This window comes from Drosophila sechellia, chromosome 3L, assembly GCF_004382195.2.
Source record: "Drosophila sechellia strain sech25 chromosome 3L, ASM438219v1, whole genome shotgun sequence".
Lineage (NCBI taxonomy): Eukaryota > Metazoa > Arthropoda > Insecta > Diptera > Drosophilidae > Drosophila > Drosophila sechellia.
In genome coordinates this window covers 27,187,031-27,200,545 of record NC_045951.1, presented here as the reverse complement: position 1 = coordinate 27,200,545, position 13,515 = coordinate 27,187,031, and the positions used below count along the sequence as shown (strand labels likewise).

General features: G+C 36.9%; 1 protein-coding gene across 2 annotated transcripts in view; it reads left to right on the top strand.

Moving 5' to 3' along the window:
- Positions 1-13,515, top strand: part of LOC116800951 (myosin-I heavy chain) — a 661,712-nt gene that overhangs the window by 352,298 nt on the left and 295,899 nt on the right. For both annotated transcript variants that reach the window (XM_032717811.1, XM_032717812.1), the window contains exon 7: positions 12,222-12,464. In XM_032717811.1, coding sequence (XP_032573702.1) covers positions 12,222-12,464 — 243 coding nt within the window. The remainder of the gene's footprint in view (positions 1-12,221; positions 12,465-13,515) is intronic.

The following is a 13,515-nucleotide window of genomic DNA, read 5'->3' as shown; positions in this document are numbered from 1 at the left end:
GGTGATCCGTACTCGAGAATCGGACGGACTAACGAAATAAATAAGGTTTTAGTCAAGTAAGGGTCATCAAATTCCTTAGACCACCTTTTTATAAAACCAAGCACACCCCTGGCCTTATTGACTATAGACGAGATATGGTCAGAAAATTTTAGTTTTGGGTCCAGAAGAACACCAAGATCATCAACTCGTGTTATTCTGTCCAGAGAGCACCCACTTAGAGTGTAAGTCGTACGTATTGGGTTGGCACGACAAAAGGTCATAACTTTACACTTGGAGCCATTTAAGTCTAATATGTTATCACGGCACCATATTTGAAATCGGTCTAGATCGGATTGTAAGTCCAAATGGCAAGAATTGTCCTTGTACTGGGGCATAATTTAACATCGTCTGCGTACATAAGTACACGCGAATGTTTTATTATTAAGGGGAGGTCGTTAATGAATAAGGTAAAAAGAAGCGGACCAAGATGGCTCCCTTGTGGGACAGCGGATGTGACTCGGAGAATAGAAGATAACGAATTTTTAAAGAGGACTTGTTGTGTCCTGCCATTCAGATAGCTTGAAATCCAATTTAGAAGATCAACAGGGAAACCTATAAGATCAAGTTTTTTTATTAGAAGGTAATGATTAACAGAGTCAAATGCTAAAATCAGTGTAGATGACATCTGCTTGAAGATTATTTTTGAAATCCTGTATTACGAAAGAAGTTAGCTCCAAAAATTAGTGGTTGTAGATCTGTTTTTTATAAAACCGTGTTGAAACGGTGATATGATTGATCTACAAAGGTGCTGCAAATGAGGAGTGATAACATTTTCGAAAAGTTTTGGGATAGCCGACAATTTAGAGATTCCTCTGTAATTGCTTGCATCCAGTTTGCTACCTTTTTTGTGAAGAGGAATCACAACGGACTCCTTCCATATATGAGGGAATTGTGGAGATTCCAAAGATAAGGTAAACAGTTTCAGTAGAGGCTTGCACAAGGCTTCCGCACAGAATCTGAGCACACAGCCAGGGATTCCATCGGGACCTGGCGAATAGATCGTTTTAACACGCTGAAGATCGTTAAGAAGTGAGCTTTCGTTTATAGTGGGGCAAAATATTAGGTTCGACTTAGATACCGCATAAGAGTATGGCTGTTCGGAATGAGGTAAAGTTGAATATGTTGTTTGAAAAAACTTGGCGAATAGAATATTGCCTGATCCGATGTAACCGTAGTATTTTCAAAAAATAGCGAGGAAGGGTCAGAACTTGTTTTTCGCTTAGTGCTAACGAAATTATAAAACTGTTTCGGATCCTGTGCAAACTGGAACTTACAACGGTTTAAATAATTTTTGTAGCACTGAGCATTAAGCACGGTAAAGTTCAACCGAGCGCTTAAATATTTACAAAGGATGGACTGAGAACCGGTATTTTTAAATTTCATATAGAGTCTGGACTTTACATTTCTTAGGTGTGTCAACTCTTTATTAAACCAAGGAGGTTTAGAGATTGACGGATAGTCCATCAGAACACAAGAGTCAAAAAATGATTTTATTGCGGTATAAAACATATTAATCGCATCCGCCATTATGTTGCAGGAGTAAAGATCGGACCAATTAAAGCCAGCTATAAAATTGTTTAGCCTCCGAAAATTTGCCTTGCAAAAACAGGGAATTCGTTTTGTTGACTTCTCTGAATTTACTTTTAATACCGTACCTAAGTCGATTTCCACCTCGAAAGTAGGATGATATTGATCTTCAGGTTGAGTAAGAGGTACTACCCTGGACAGAAACACACATTCAGGACTTGTTACAAAACATAGATCCAAAAGTCGACCAAGAGAATTAGGAATATAATTAACTTGCGACAGCGATAAGTCGAGCAAGCCATCATTAAAGTCATGTTGTGCTAAAGGGAGAAGGATATTCGATTGTTTTTCTGGGGACCACATTGTGCCAGGTATATGAAAATCACCTAGAACTACCAATTGGTCCCTGTCAGAAAGTTTATTCAAGATGGACTGGATAGCGGACAGATGATTCTGATATACTGGGAATTCAGAAGATGGCGAAATATAGGAGCACGTAATATAAACTGATCTGTCGGAAAAAGACAGCTTTACACATACAAATTCCGAGTTACGGGAATCGTCCAAAAGTAACTCCTCCGACGCGAGGGTAGATCTAACCGCAATTAAGACTCCACCTCCCCGTCTGGAGGGACGGTCAAACCTATATATAGTGTACATAACTGGGGAGACTTCGGAGTTAAGTATCTCCGGCTTTAACCAAGTCTCTGTGAGCACTATAATATGGGATGCAAATGAAAGACTATCACAATACAATTTGATTAATTTACTACGCAAGCCTCTAACATTTTGATAGGAGATAGAAAGATTTGTTGTTAGTTTTTTGATGAGGATGAAGATGAAGAGGCGGATGGTGCAGTGGGTGCAGTGGAAGTTTGATTCCCACGGGCACCTTTTTCTTATTTTTGATCTTAGCTTCAAACTCTTTTACCACCATACTATCACGCCAAAAATCACCCGAACATATGGTCCAGAAGAGCTCGTTTGGGAAAGATGATATGTCCCTAGCGTAAGAGAAGTTAAATTTTTCCACTTTTATATTATCGGCTTTTGTTTTGTTTTGTATATAAGACAATACATCCGACAATGTTTGATCAGGGGAAAGCCGAGAAACGAAAATTTGTTTCTTTAGTGGAACCACCGCGAGGGGTTTTGGTGCTGCAGATTGTATTTCTGAAGCGCCAACTTGTGCCGGTAGTCCGGACTCAATGTTCTCTTGTGGTGATAAACTAATCGGGACAGGTGGAATCTCTGGTTTAGAGACCAGTGCAGACAATTCGGAATTTTTAGAAATCACAGGGTGTGGTCCATCCACAGCTGATTGATCGGATTGCTCCGAATCTTTTTTAGCTGGTACGAAATTATGCAAAAATTGTCAAACCTCTAACCAAATACTTAGGAGGAGATAATGGAAAATTTTCAAGGAGAATGTCTTCAAAAATAACAATACAGTGAGATGACCCAGCTTTTAAAGCTTTTAACGAACTTAAAGATAATTTAATAGCACAAGTGGAATTAGTTCAACCAGATTATAACAAAAAATTCACTTTAACGACAGACGCATCAGATGTAGCTATCTGAGCAGTTTTATCACAGGATAATAAACCAATTACTTTCATATCCAAAACTTTAAATAAAACCGAACAACTTTATGCCACAAATAAAAAAGAATTGTTCGCAATAGTTTGGGCACTTAAAAATCTCAGAAATTACTTATATTGTGTAATTGGTATAGAAATGCAAACAGACCATCAATCTTTTTCTTTCACAATCTCAGATAAAAACCCGAACGTAGAAATGAAAAGATGGTACTCCTTCATAAAAAGTTTCACCCCGAAAATAATATATAAGCCCGGAACAACTAATGTCGTAGCTGACGCATTATAAAAATAAATAATATTACTAACAGCGATTTAGAACAATCAAACTCAGATCAAAATTCACAGCATTTTGCCGAAAGTAGTTTTGATTATGTAATACAAGAGACCCGAAAACCGTTAAATCAGTTTCAACAACAACTGATATTAACAAAAGGGAGGTATACAATACATGAGTCATTGAATGTTTTGGATAAGACACGTCATATAATTGAATATGATAGGCCAGAAAACTTAATAGAAATATTAAGGGAGTATCTAAAACCAAACATAACGGTAGGAATTCATTGCACTTTAGAAGATCAATTATCATTAAAAAATAACTTTACCAACAAATTTCTTTATACTAAAATATTTCTACAAGACGTGGAAAATAATAAAGATAAAGCTAATATAATAGAAGAGACACATAGTCGAGCTCATAGAGGTTTAGAGGAAAATTACAAACAAATCAATAGATTATATTATTGACCACATTTATTCATCAAATTAAAGGAAAACTTAAACAAGTGTACAACTTGCAACGAAAATACCTATAACAGCCATCCAATCAAAATCCCTATTGGGGAAGCTCCTATTCCAACTAAAGAAGGAGAGAATTTACACATCGAGATTTATTAGCTTACCTCTGTTCAATTTAAATCCTTTGCACAAAGATGAAGACACAATGAAGGTCGTAAAGAAAAAGAATATCATGTAGGTCAAGTTGTTTATGAAAAGAAACACGGAGAAATAAATAAACTAAAAACTAGACACAAAAAACAGGTTGTTAAGGAAAACTTACCTATCAATGTTATAATCAATAATAGAAACAGAACTGTTCACAAAGACAACATTAAGTTTTAACAAATATAATATTTTTTTATTAAATTACAGAAAATGCTTTTCTTATTACTTTGAAATTCGTAATGATAACCACTTCAGAAATAATTGATTACTCCAATCACGAATTCTTCCTGTTAAAGGACAAATAGGATGTCCTTACCTATGAATCACATGCCGACTTATTCCACGTAACTAACTTAAGTTTTTAGAAAGAAATAATCAATCTAAAATCAGGATATGTCAGAAAGGATTCAAATATACGGATACAATGGGAATTTACTTACGAAATACAGATACTGGAATTAATTTTGTCACAACTGATACCAACTAGATCAAAAAGGGGGATAAATGAGTTAGGCACTGTTTGGAAATGGTTAGCTGGAACTCCAGATCACGATGATTTTATTAAAATACAGAATAAAATAAATGATTTAATTGAAAGCAATAACCAACATATTATTATTAATTCAAAATTGTTAAAAGAGATAAAATCACTTTCCGATAATTTTAAAAACATTTTTATTGATCAAGAATTGCCGTTACGAAAACATCGCTTACGTTTATTAACATTTGACTTACAAAACATTATTGATTCTATCACACTGGCCAAAATTGATTTATTCTACACAAATTTTAAATAATGAAGACATTAAAGAAATATTAGATCACGAACAACAGCATGAAATTATTGCAGACATAAAGGACATCTCCATATTCAAAATTGTATTGCATAAGGAACTCATAATTATTTATATAAAATACCCCGTTATAACAAACAGATGCGAAATTTACTATGCCAGATCCATTTCACATAATGATGGAAAATTACTAATAAGTAATCAGGTCGCAAAATGCTAAATTTTTAACAACTATTGCATTATAAGTAAAGATAAGACTTGTTTTACCCGCTTACTAAATGGAGAAAAATCAATTTGCACTAAAATTCTAGAAAAAAATAAGAATATAGATATCATTCAAGAAGGTCCCATTCTAATAAATGGAAATAATATTGTGAACGATTATCATTTAAACGTGTAATAGTAGTAGTAGTAATTGTATATAAGTATAGTAGTATAAGCCCCATTGCAATATTAGAATGTAAAAACTAATTATAAGACTCGCGAATGTAAATAGTATATACACACGTGCTGAATAAATGTAGAGTCAGTCGTCGTTGAACTGTCACGGAGCGCACACTAAAAACGGGTCATACTTAATAACATTCAACGACACTACTCAATAAATAATATTTCATACACCAATTCAGAAAACAAAATACTTGAGTACATAACTACCAACAACTTTAAAAACCTGGAAATATCAGATTATATAAAATCCAACAATTCAGAACATCCTCTTGACAAAATTAATATTTTAAACCCATTTATTGAAATTTACAATTGGAAAATTTCAATTTCATTTATATTATTAATTTTAATCATTTTGTATTTCTTTACTATATTAATAATAAAATTCAGATATTATATATTTGTAACCAAAAAAAAAAACGGCCAGAACTATAAAGACCAAAAAAGACCGAAAAAATCGAGTGCCAAAAAATCGTATGGCGTTACGCATCTTGTTACTCTAGTGTCTTTGGTTGTGGTGTGCAACTTGTCTGCTTCTACCAGTTGATCAAATTTTAAATGCGTTCACCTCCCAGGGTTACGCTGTGACTTATAATCCAAAGGTGAAATCACAGAATATTGACTCCTCTAAACCAGACCCAGGAAAGGCTTCTGTCCAGAACGTTTTATTTATTGGCATTAAACAGGATATTAATAACCGAGAAGCTCTACAAATATATAAAGTTGGCCGTCAAAGAGTCAGACTAGAACTGTTTGGCTTTGATCATACCCAAAACAATTGCACCAAGGACCCCAAATGTAGTAGATGTAGTTTGCCTCATTGGACTGGTTCCAGTCAATTCTGGAGTGCGTTTGGCATGCAAAACACGAGACAACTCATAAGGGCTGCAGAATATACGTCCAGAGGCTCAAAAGCCGCAAAACTGGAATCAACACTACTCCAATGGCCCGCGTAGAATACTCACAGCCCATTAGCAGCAACAAGCAACCAGTCATTCCAACCCCAACCGTGCGGCAGGGAACAACAGAGCACACGACCCGACGGACAATACTCCCAACAGCAGTGAAGTTCTGTCTCAAATGCAAGATACCAGACTATTCCAGATACTGATCTTCCTGTAACAAACGCAAGCCAACCTCAACATTCTAACAAATCATCATCTCAATGCAGCTGTCCATTGCTGGTCTCCAAAAAACCATCGCTCAGCTACTTGAGGAGATCAAAGAACTCAGATGTTTTAAGTCGTTGACGCAGCGCAATTAATGGCTTGTATACTACGCCTCGGAACCTGGAAGCTCGTAGCATTATCCCCAATGCTAATGAGCTTAAAGTGTTTCTTAGCACACACGAAATTGATGTTATGCTTATCTCAGAGGCATTCCTACACGCCGGATCCTACCTCGATATGATGGGTTACAGCTGCTATCGAGCAGATCACCCAGGTGGTCGCCCCGGAGGAGGAGCTTGTATTCTAATCAGGCAGGGATTAGTGCACTATCACCTGCATTCGGTCATCACTTACAAATGGCAAAGGTAAGTATTTCCACTAATTTGGGCGAAAGTGCGGTGTCAGCTGTGTATCTTCCTCCAGACCTGCCTTGGAATTCCTCTGAGGTTGATAATCTCATTGGTCAACATGTACAATAGTTTTCCATTGGAGTTGATTTTAACGCGAAGCATCATCTCTGGGGAATGCAAGAGACTTCATGATGTTATTTCCGGCAGCTCAACTCAAGTTCTGGCTACAAGCAGACCCACTCACTTCCCGTATGACACGAGGGATGTACCTTCATGTATTAACTTAATCTTGTAAAAAGTTATAGCTAGCAGTCTCCTATCAGTACGCGAAGAGTATAACCTATCTAAATACAGTAGACGATATCGAGAAAGCGGTTAAAACCTTAATAAGAAGATCAAAGATGAAGCCCAAATTGCAGTTTCTGGCGGCGCAGTTAACCCACGTGCGTAGCAGCATCGCTCTCTCTTCGGAAGCAGTAGAACTCTTAACTCTCAATAAACGTCTCCCGCGTGAGTTCATTAGGACCAATGACTTAACAATTGACAATTGACAGACTGTACTGAAGGATATCAAATAAGGTGAGAAAAATAAAAAAAAGGTACTGCCGATGAAAACTCAAAATTCGCGCTCTGGAAGCTCAGGAAGAGATTCCAGAGGACAGTTGGAGATGGCTCTTCCTGTAAAGTCTATTAAGGTCACGAAATTGAAAGATGATATCAAATCCCTTCGCAACAACAAGGCTCCTGGTGAGGATTACATCGACAACCGCTCCATCAAGCTGATGCCCCATAGAGCTTTGTTATTCCTTGTACTGATTTACGACTCTGTTCTTCGACAGGGACACTTCCCAGGCGTCTACACTGAGAAGACGAATATCGTTATACTCCATAAAAGTGGGAAGCCAGCAGAGGAATTGGACTTCTTTCGCCCAATAAGCCCACTTCCAGCATTTGGCAAATTACTTGAGAGGTGCATCCTGAAAGATTGCTCGAGTCACGAGAGGTCCAGAAAGCTATCCCAAAGTTTCAGTTTGGTTTTAAACTCAGGCATGGCACATTTGAGCAGGTAAACTGCATAGTGAACATTGTTCTGGAGGGTTTCCATGGAAAGGAGTACGTAGTTGGAGCTTATCTAGACATCCAGCAGGCTTTCGAAAGAGTGTGGTATGAGGGACTTCTGCACAAGCTCAAAAGCCTACTAAATCCTCAGCTCCTTTTGATAATAAAAAGCTTCCCTCACGAGCGCTCCTTTAAAGTTGTACAAGACGGGCTGCAGTCAATCCGGAAAAGTGTGTTTCCGTGACGTACACCCTAAAAAAAAGGCACATCACCAGGTGTGTTTCAGCATGGAGAGCTCCTCACACAATCGAACGCCCACAAATACCTCAGTGTCTCTCTTACGTTTCAACGCCATGTAACGGATGTAACTCGGCGGCAGTCGCAAATCTTGCATAAACTTTTAGGAGCGGCTTGATACATCCACACCAAAGACATTGAAAAAAAAAATGAAATTACCACGGACTGGCGATTTCATAAACAATCATCCAACCGCGTACGTAAATATATTGGGAAACCACCCGAACCAGTTTGCTCGAAAACTCCTGACGGGGAGACGTGTAATGGGACTGAGGGCGGGAAGGAGGCTCCACCATATTCCCGCTACAGATCTGCCAAGCAGTTATATAAATTAATTGCTTAAATTTAAATAGTAACAGTTGTCTACAAAGTAAAATAAAAAAAATTTACCCTGTCTTAAGTACCGGGCACGCTTTGGCAAAATATCAAGAATCACCGAGGAATTTTCGGACTTGTACGGTAAGTGGCCAAATAGATGGAACCTTTATATAAATGGAAAAAAATCGCAGCACTATAACTTCTCAATGAGAGGACAGATCCTTCCTAGGGTTTGATTCATGTCGTCGCTATCCCATAATATTCTTAAGTGCAGTACCTGGCTTTGATCCTAAACAAAAGACTTACCTGAAAACAGCAAATAACAGCAAAATGTCGTGCTAAGCTTAGAAAGCTCAGTTCAGCTGACCATAACAACACTACTATAAAAAAAAAAACGTAATAGCTAAAAACGTATGCGACTAAAACCTTTTGCTCACAATATTCAATAACCACACTATTCTACTTTTAGTATTTTTGTAACTCATTTTAATTTAGTGACTTATGTTTAACTCGTAAAAGCGAATATTTGGTAAAACCGCGGAGACAACAGCATCCAGACTCAAACAACATTGAAAGTTGTACGATAAAATGCACAAACTGCACCGAGGACCAAATCTCAAAAAAGTGCTTTTAATAATAAACTAATCTCCCTAAAATTCCTCGTACCATGCGCAAATCCTTCTTATCAACACCTTTAAACAAACTCAAACATGCTCAAAGCATGAAAGTCACAATAATAATGCAAAATAAACCAAATGAAGCCAGGGAACTCGAGTAACTCTTCCGGCACGGATGCAAACTTACGCTACCCAACTTCAGCACTAAACTATTTCAATATTAAATATGGAAATATTTGCACCTGTACAAATCATTCTCCCAGAAACAATTCCAAATTAAATATACATTTACCCTAACCACAAATGAACAACGTCCTTTTCCGAAGATAACTTACAAAAATTGCTTCCAAGTGACACAAATATTTGACATCCTTACTGGGGATCCCCTAAAGCCAACTAAAAATTAAACACCTTCGTATAGTTTTTTTTATCGCTCAGACTATAATCTTCCAAGCGAGAAGTCTCGACCCTCATATATAAATATTTTTCTTGTCTCTGGTGAAATAGCCGCGGAAACGTCTTTGTATTCTTATTTAATTTTCTCTAGTACTCCCACTTCCTTCACAGTAGCCAAATCCTCCCCCAACACTAAAAAAGATGACAGGAAACTTTTTAGCAATAAAATTATCCATTTCAACTCGTTATAAACGTAACGTTTACAAACAAGCTTTTTTTAAACCCCTGCACATAAATCTATCATAAAAAAACAAAACTTTCTCCTTAAGCAGTAATGATCCCTGGTGGGTCCAACAACTTTTTTGATTAAATGGAAAATGGTTAAGAGCATATAGAGTTTTAAAACCGTTAACCGATTCTACAATTAACCCTCAAATTAAATAAAAAAAAAGAGAGAATGCTATAGTCGAGTTCGCCGACTATTAGATACTCAGCCGTTGTGAAATCGAACGCGAAATTTCATAATTTTTCTGGGATATCGATATTGGCGAATAAAATGAAAAAGAAAAATTAGAAATTTGTCAAAAATGTGGGCGTGCAATTCGATAGACTATTATGCAATACAAGACTAATTAAATTATTAAAAAAGTATCGAAAAGTTTTCGGAATTGTGGGCGTGGCAGTTTTGGGCGGTTTTAGGGCGTTAGCAAAAAAAGTTTTTTTGCAAGTCGATTGAAATTTAGATGACTAACAAAAATGGGAAAAAATGTCAACACATTTTTCAAAAGAAAAGAGCTACATTGCTATATTTTAGTGATAGATTTTAACGAGGAATTTTCCGGATCTAGAGCAATTAGTATCTTTTTGTTAAAAAAAAAACTGGCGTCCACCTCTTTAAATGCAATAGAAATTCAGTAATTTATATAATCCATAATTCATATAATATAATGATTTATATAATGACTTACGAAGCCAATCAGAAAGGTTCTTTAACTATGCGCGGATGTATTTTTCGACTTTTGATTATATTTTAAATAATATGAGTAGTCGTTTGACGAAGAATTGGCCAAACAAAACAAAAAACGTGTGTTTTGAAAATAAACGGTAATTAAAGCACAGAATACAACAAAACAATCTGAGCGAGTTGAAGCGATACAGCAGGATGCAAACTGCTCTCTCGCTTTATTGCTTGAGCTTGCAACTCGCTTCGCTCTCACTCTGACATCTTCGGAGCGATTGCACTTTAAAATGCATGCAGTTTTTTAACTTCGATTCGCTTCTCGCGCGTAATCTGCCGTCAGCCTTATACAACCTTATATCTGTCCATGTCCGTCTCTCCGTATGAACGTCGAGATATCAAGAACTATAAAAGCTAGAAGGTTAAGTTTATGCATTCGGATTCTAGAGACAAAAACGCAGACCCATGTTGCCACGCCCACTCTTACGCCCACAAACAGCACAAAACTGTCACGCCCACATTTTTTTTAAATTGTCTACCGCCCTAAAGCCGCCAAGCCGGTCACGCTCACACTTGTGAACAATTTTAAAATTTCACATTATATTCCCCAATATCTATCTATAGATATTGATTAATTTAATTTTCACAGAAAATTTATGAAATTTCGCATTCGCATTCATACGAGCTAAGTAACGGGTATCTGATTTCTCCATCACATGATTTTACCGTTTAAAGCTATTTTCTGCGTTATCTGCGTGTCGATCGTCTATTACTTCACTTCACAACCTTGGGAGATATTCCGTTTTTTTTCCTATTCTTTATTTCTGTAACCCATAGAGGCCCCTCCTCAATCTCACTCACATTTGAAATCAGTCTTAAGTTGAAAGTTATACCGTAAAGTTCAATAAGTCTTAAACCGATATTTAATAAAAACCAAAACCGAATTTATTCAGTGTTTAATTTATTTCGGAGTTGATCCTAGTTTAAATACGGATCATTTGTTCGACTTGAAAAATAAAAACTATTTAACTTTCAGCGTTGATCTTAGTTTAAATACGGATCATTTGTTCGGCTCAATTAAAAAACTATTTAACTATATACATGTTCTTGATCAGGATCAATAACCGAGTCCATCTGAGCGTCCGTTGTCCGTCCGTATGGACTTCGAGATCTCTGAAACTATGAAAGCTAGAAAATTGAGATTAAATTTGATGACCTATGTTACCTAAAAACCCGCCGAACCTGTCAGGCCCATATTTTTTTAAATGTTTTTATATTTCTTAATTTTTTTATTAGTCTTAATTGATTTATCAAATAAACTAGATGCACACGGATGACAGTGCGATTGCTTTAGCAGAACTATAGCTGGAACAAGTAATGGAACAGCTGAATCCAACTGCGTATTACTGCCAAGATACATATAAATCAAAAGGAAGCTATCACATCTACGACTTTGAGATTCTCGACGTCGCACGGCGCCAATACAGGTTGACTTAAATTAGTAGGAATCGTAATTTTTATGAAAACGACATATTGTTTTCATGTTTAACTTCATATTTGATTACATTTTGCATTTCCTCGGTGAACACAAATCTAATGAGCGTCATGTAGTGATGTTCCCTAAAATTAATTATTTTTCTCTGTTTAACTAGAAATAATTATATATTTAATACATCTCTTAATGAATTCATTTATTTATAGGCTTTGGAAAATCGACATGCTTTGGCAAAAGCATTGTACTCAAAAACGTTTACATGGCTGGTTTCGAAAATAAATAACTGTACAAATCCAGGACAAGATGACGCTAAATTTCTTGGAGTTCTCGATATATTTGGATTTGAAAATTTTTCTCATAACTCATTTGAGCAACTATGCATTAACTATACCAACGAAAAGCTTCATAAGTTTTTTAACCATTATGTTTTCGCCTTAGAGCAATCAATCGTAAGTAAAAATTTATATATATCTAAACCAAGCAATACGATAAAATAAAAATTTTAAGATTAATAATAGTTCCTGAGAATGAACCCGGAGATAAACTACTCCAAACTAAAGCCGTCAAGTCCATTGTTATGAGCAAGTAATGTCACCAATACTCGGTTTGATGCTTGCTAAGGAGTGCGCGGATGATTTTTTAAATATTTTTTGCAATTCCGAAGGAAATTAGCATGTAATCGAAATATTTTATATTCTACCTTCTACCTGTTCTGCCCTATTACCATACGAGTCACGGTGTTAAACCCGGTAAACCGAAGTTCAGTACCATTGGTCTATGAAAGGGTACAAGGGACATCAACAGTGGCAGTTCGCAAGATAACATGCAGGTAGAAATCAACGCCAAAGTCGACGAGCTATTACAAAAAGGACGCATCGAGCCGTCTAGACGCCCTTACAGCTCACCGTGAAACCGTGATGAAAAAGAAAACAGGGCAGATAAACGCAAGGTCTGTGAAGGACGCGTACCCGATGTCGATGATAAACTACATCCTGGACCAGTTAAGGGAGGCGAAGAACATAAGCAGTCTGGACTTGAAGGATGGTTTCTGATTGATTCCGTTGGAAGCAGGGAGTCGGCAGTATACGGCATTTACGGCGACAGGAAAGGGCCAGTTTCAAAGGAAAGTGATGCCCGAAATGATATACTTGGGTCACCGCGTGATAGATCAAGGTATTGGGACGGATCCGGACAAAGTTGCGGCAATAGCACAACTGAAACCTCCAGAGAACGTAAAGGAGCTGAGACAGCATTAGGGTGTGGGGTCGTGGTATAGACGTTTCGTAAACGATTTTGAAACGCGAGTACAGCCCGTAAATGCTCTCCTGAAGAAGAAGGCAAAGTCGGAGTGAACGGACGCCGACCAAGATGCATTCGAGGCCTTTTGTAAAATGTTTATTTATCTTATGTAATTTGTGTTTATTTTAAAAGAATATTAGAGGTTCTGCTCTGTTCGAGTTTCTTTATATTAAAGTGTGCTGAGGCTGTATTCAGCTAACC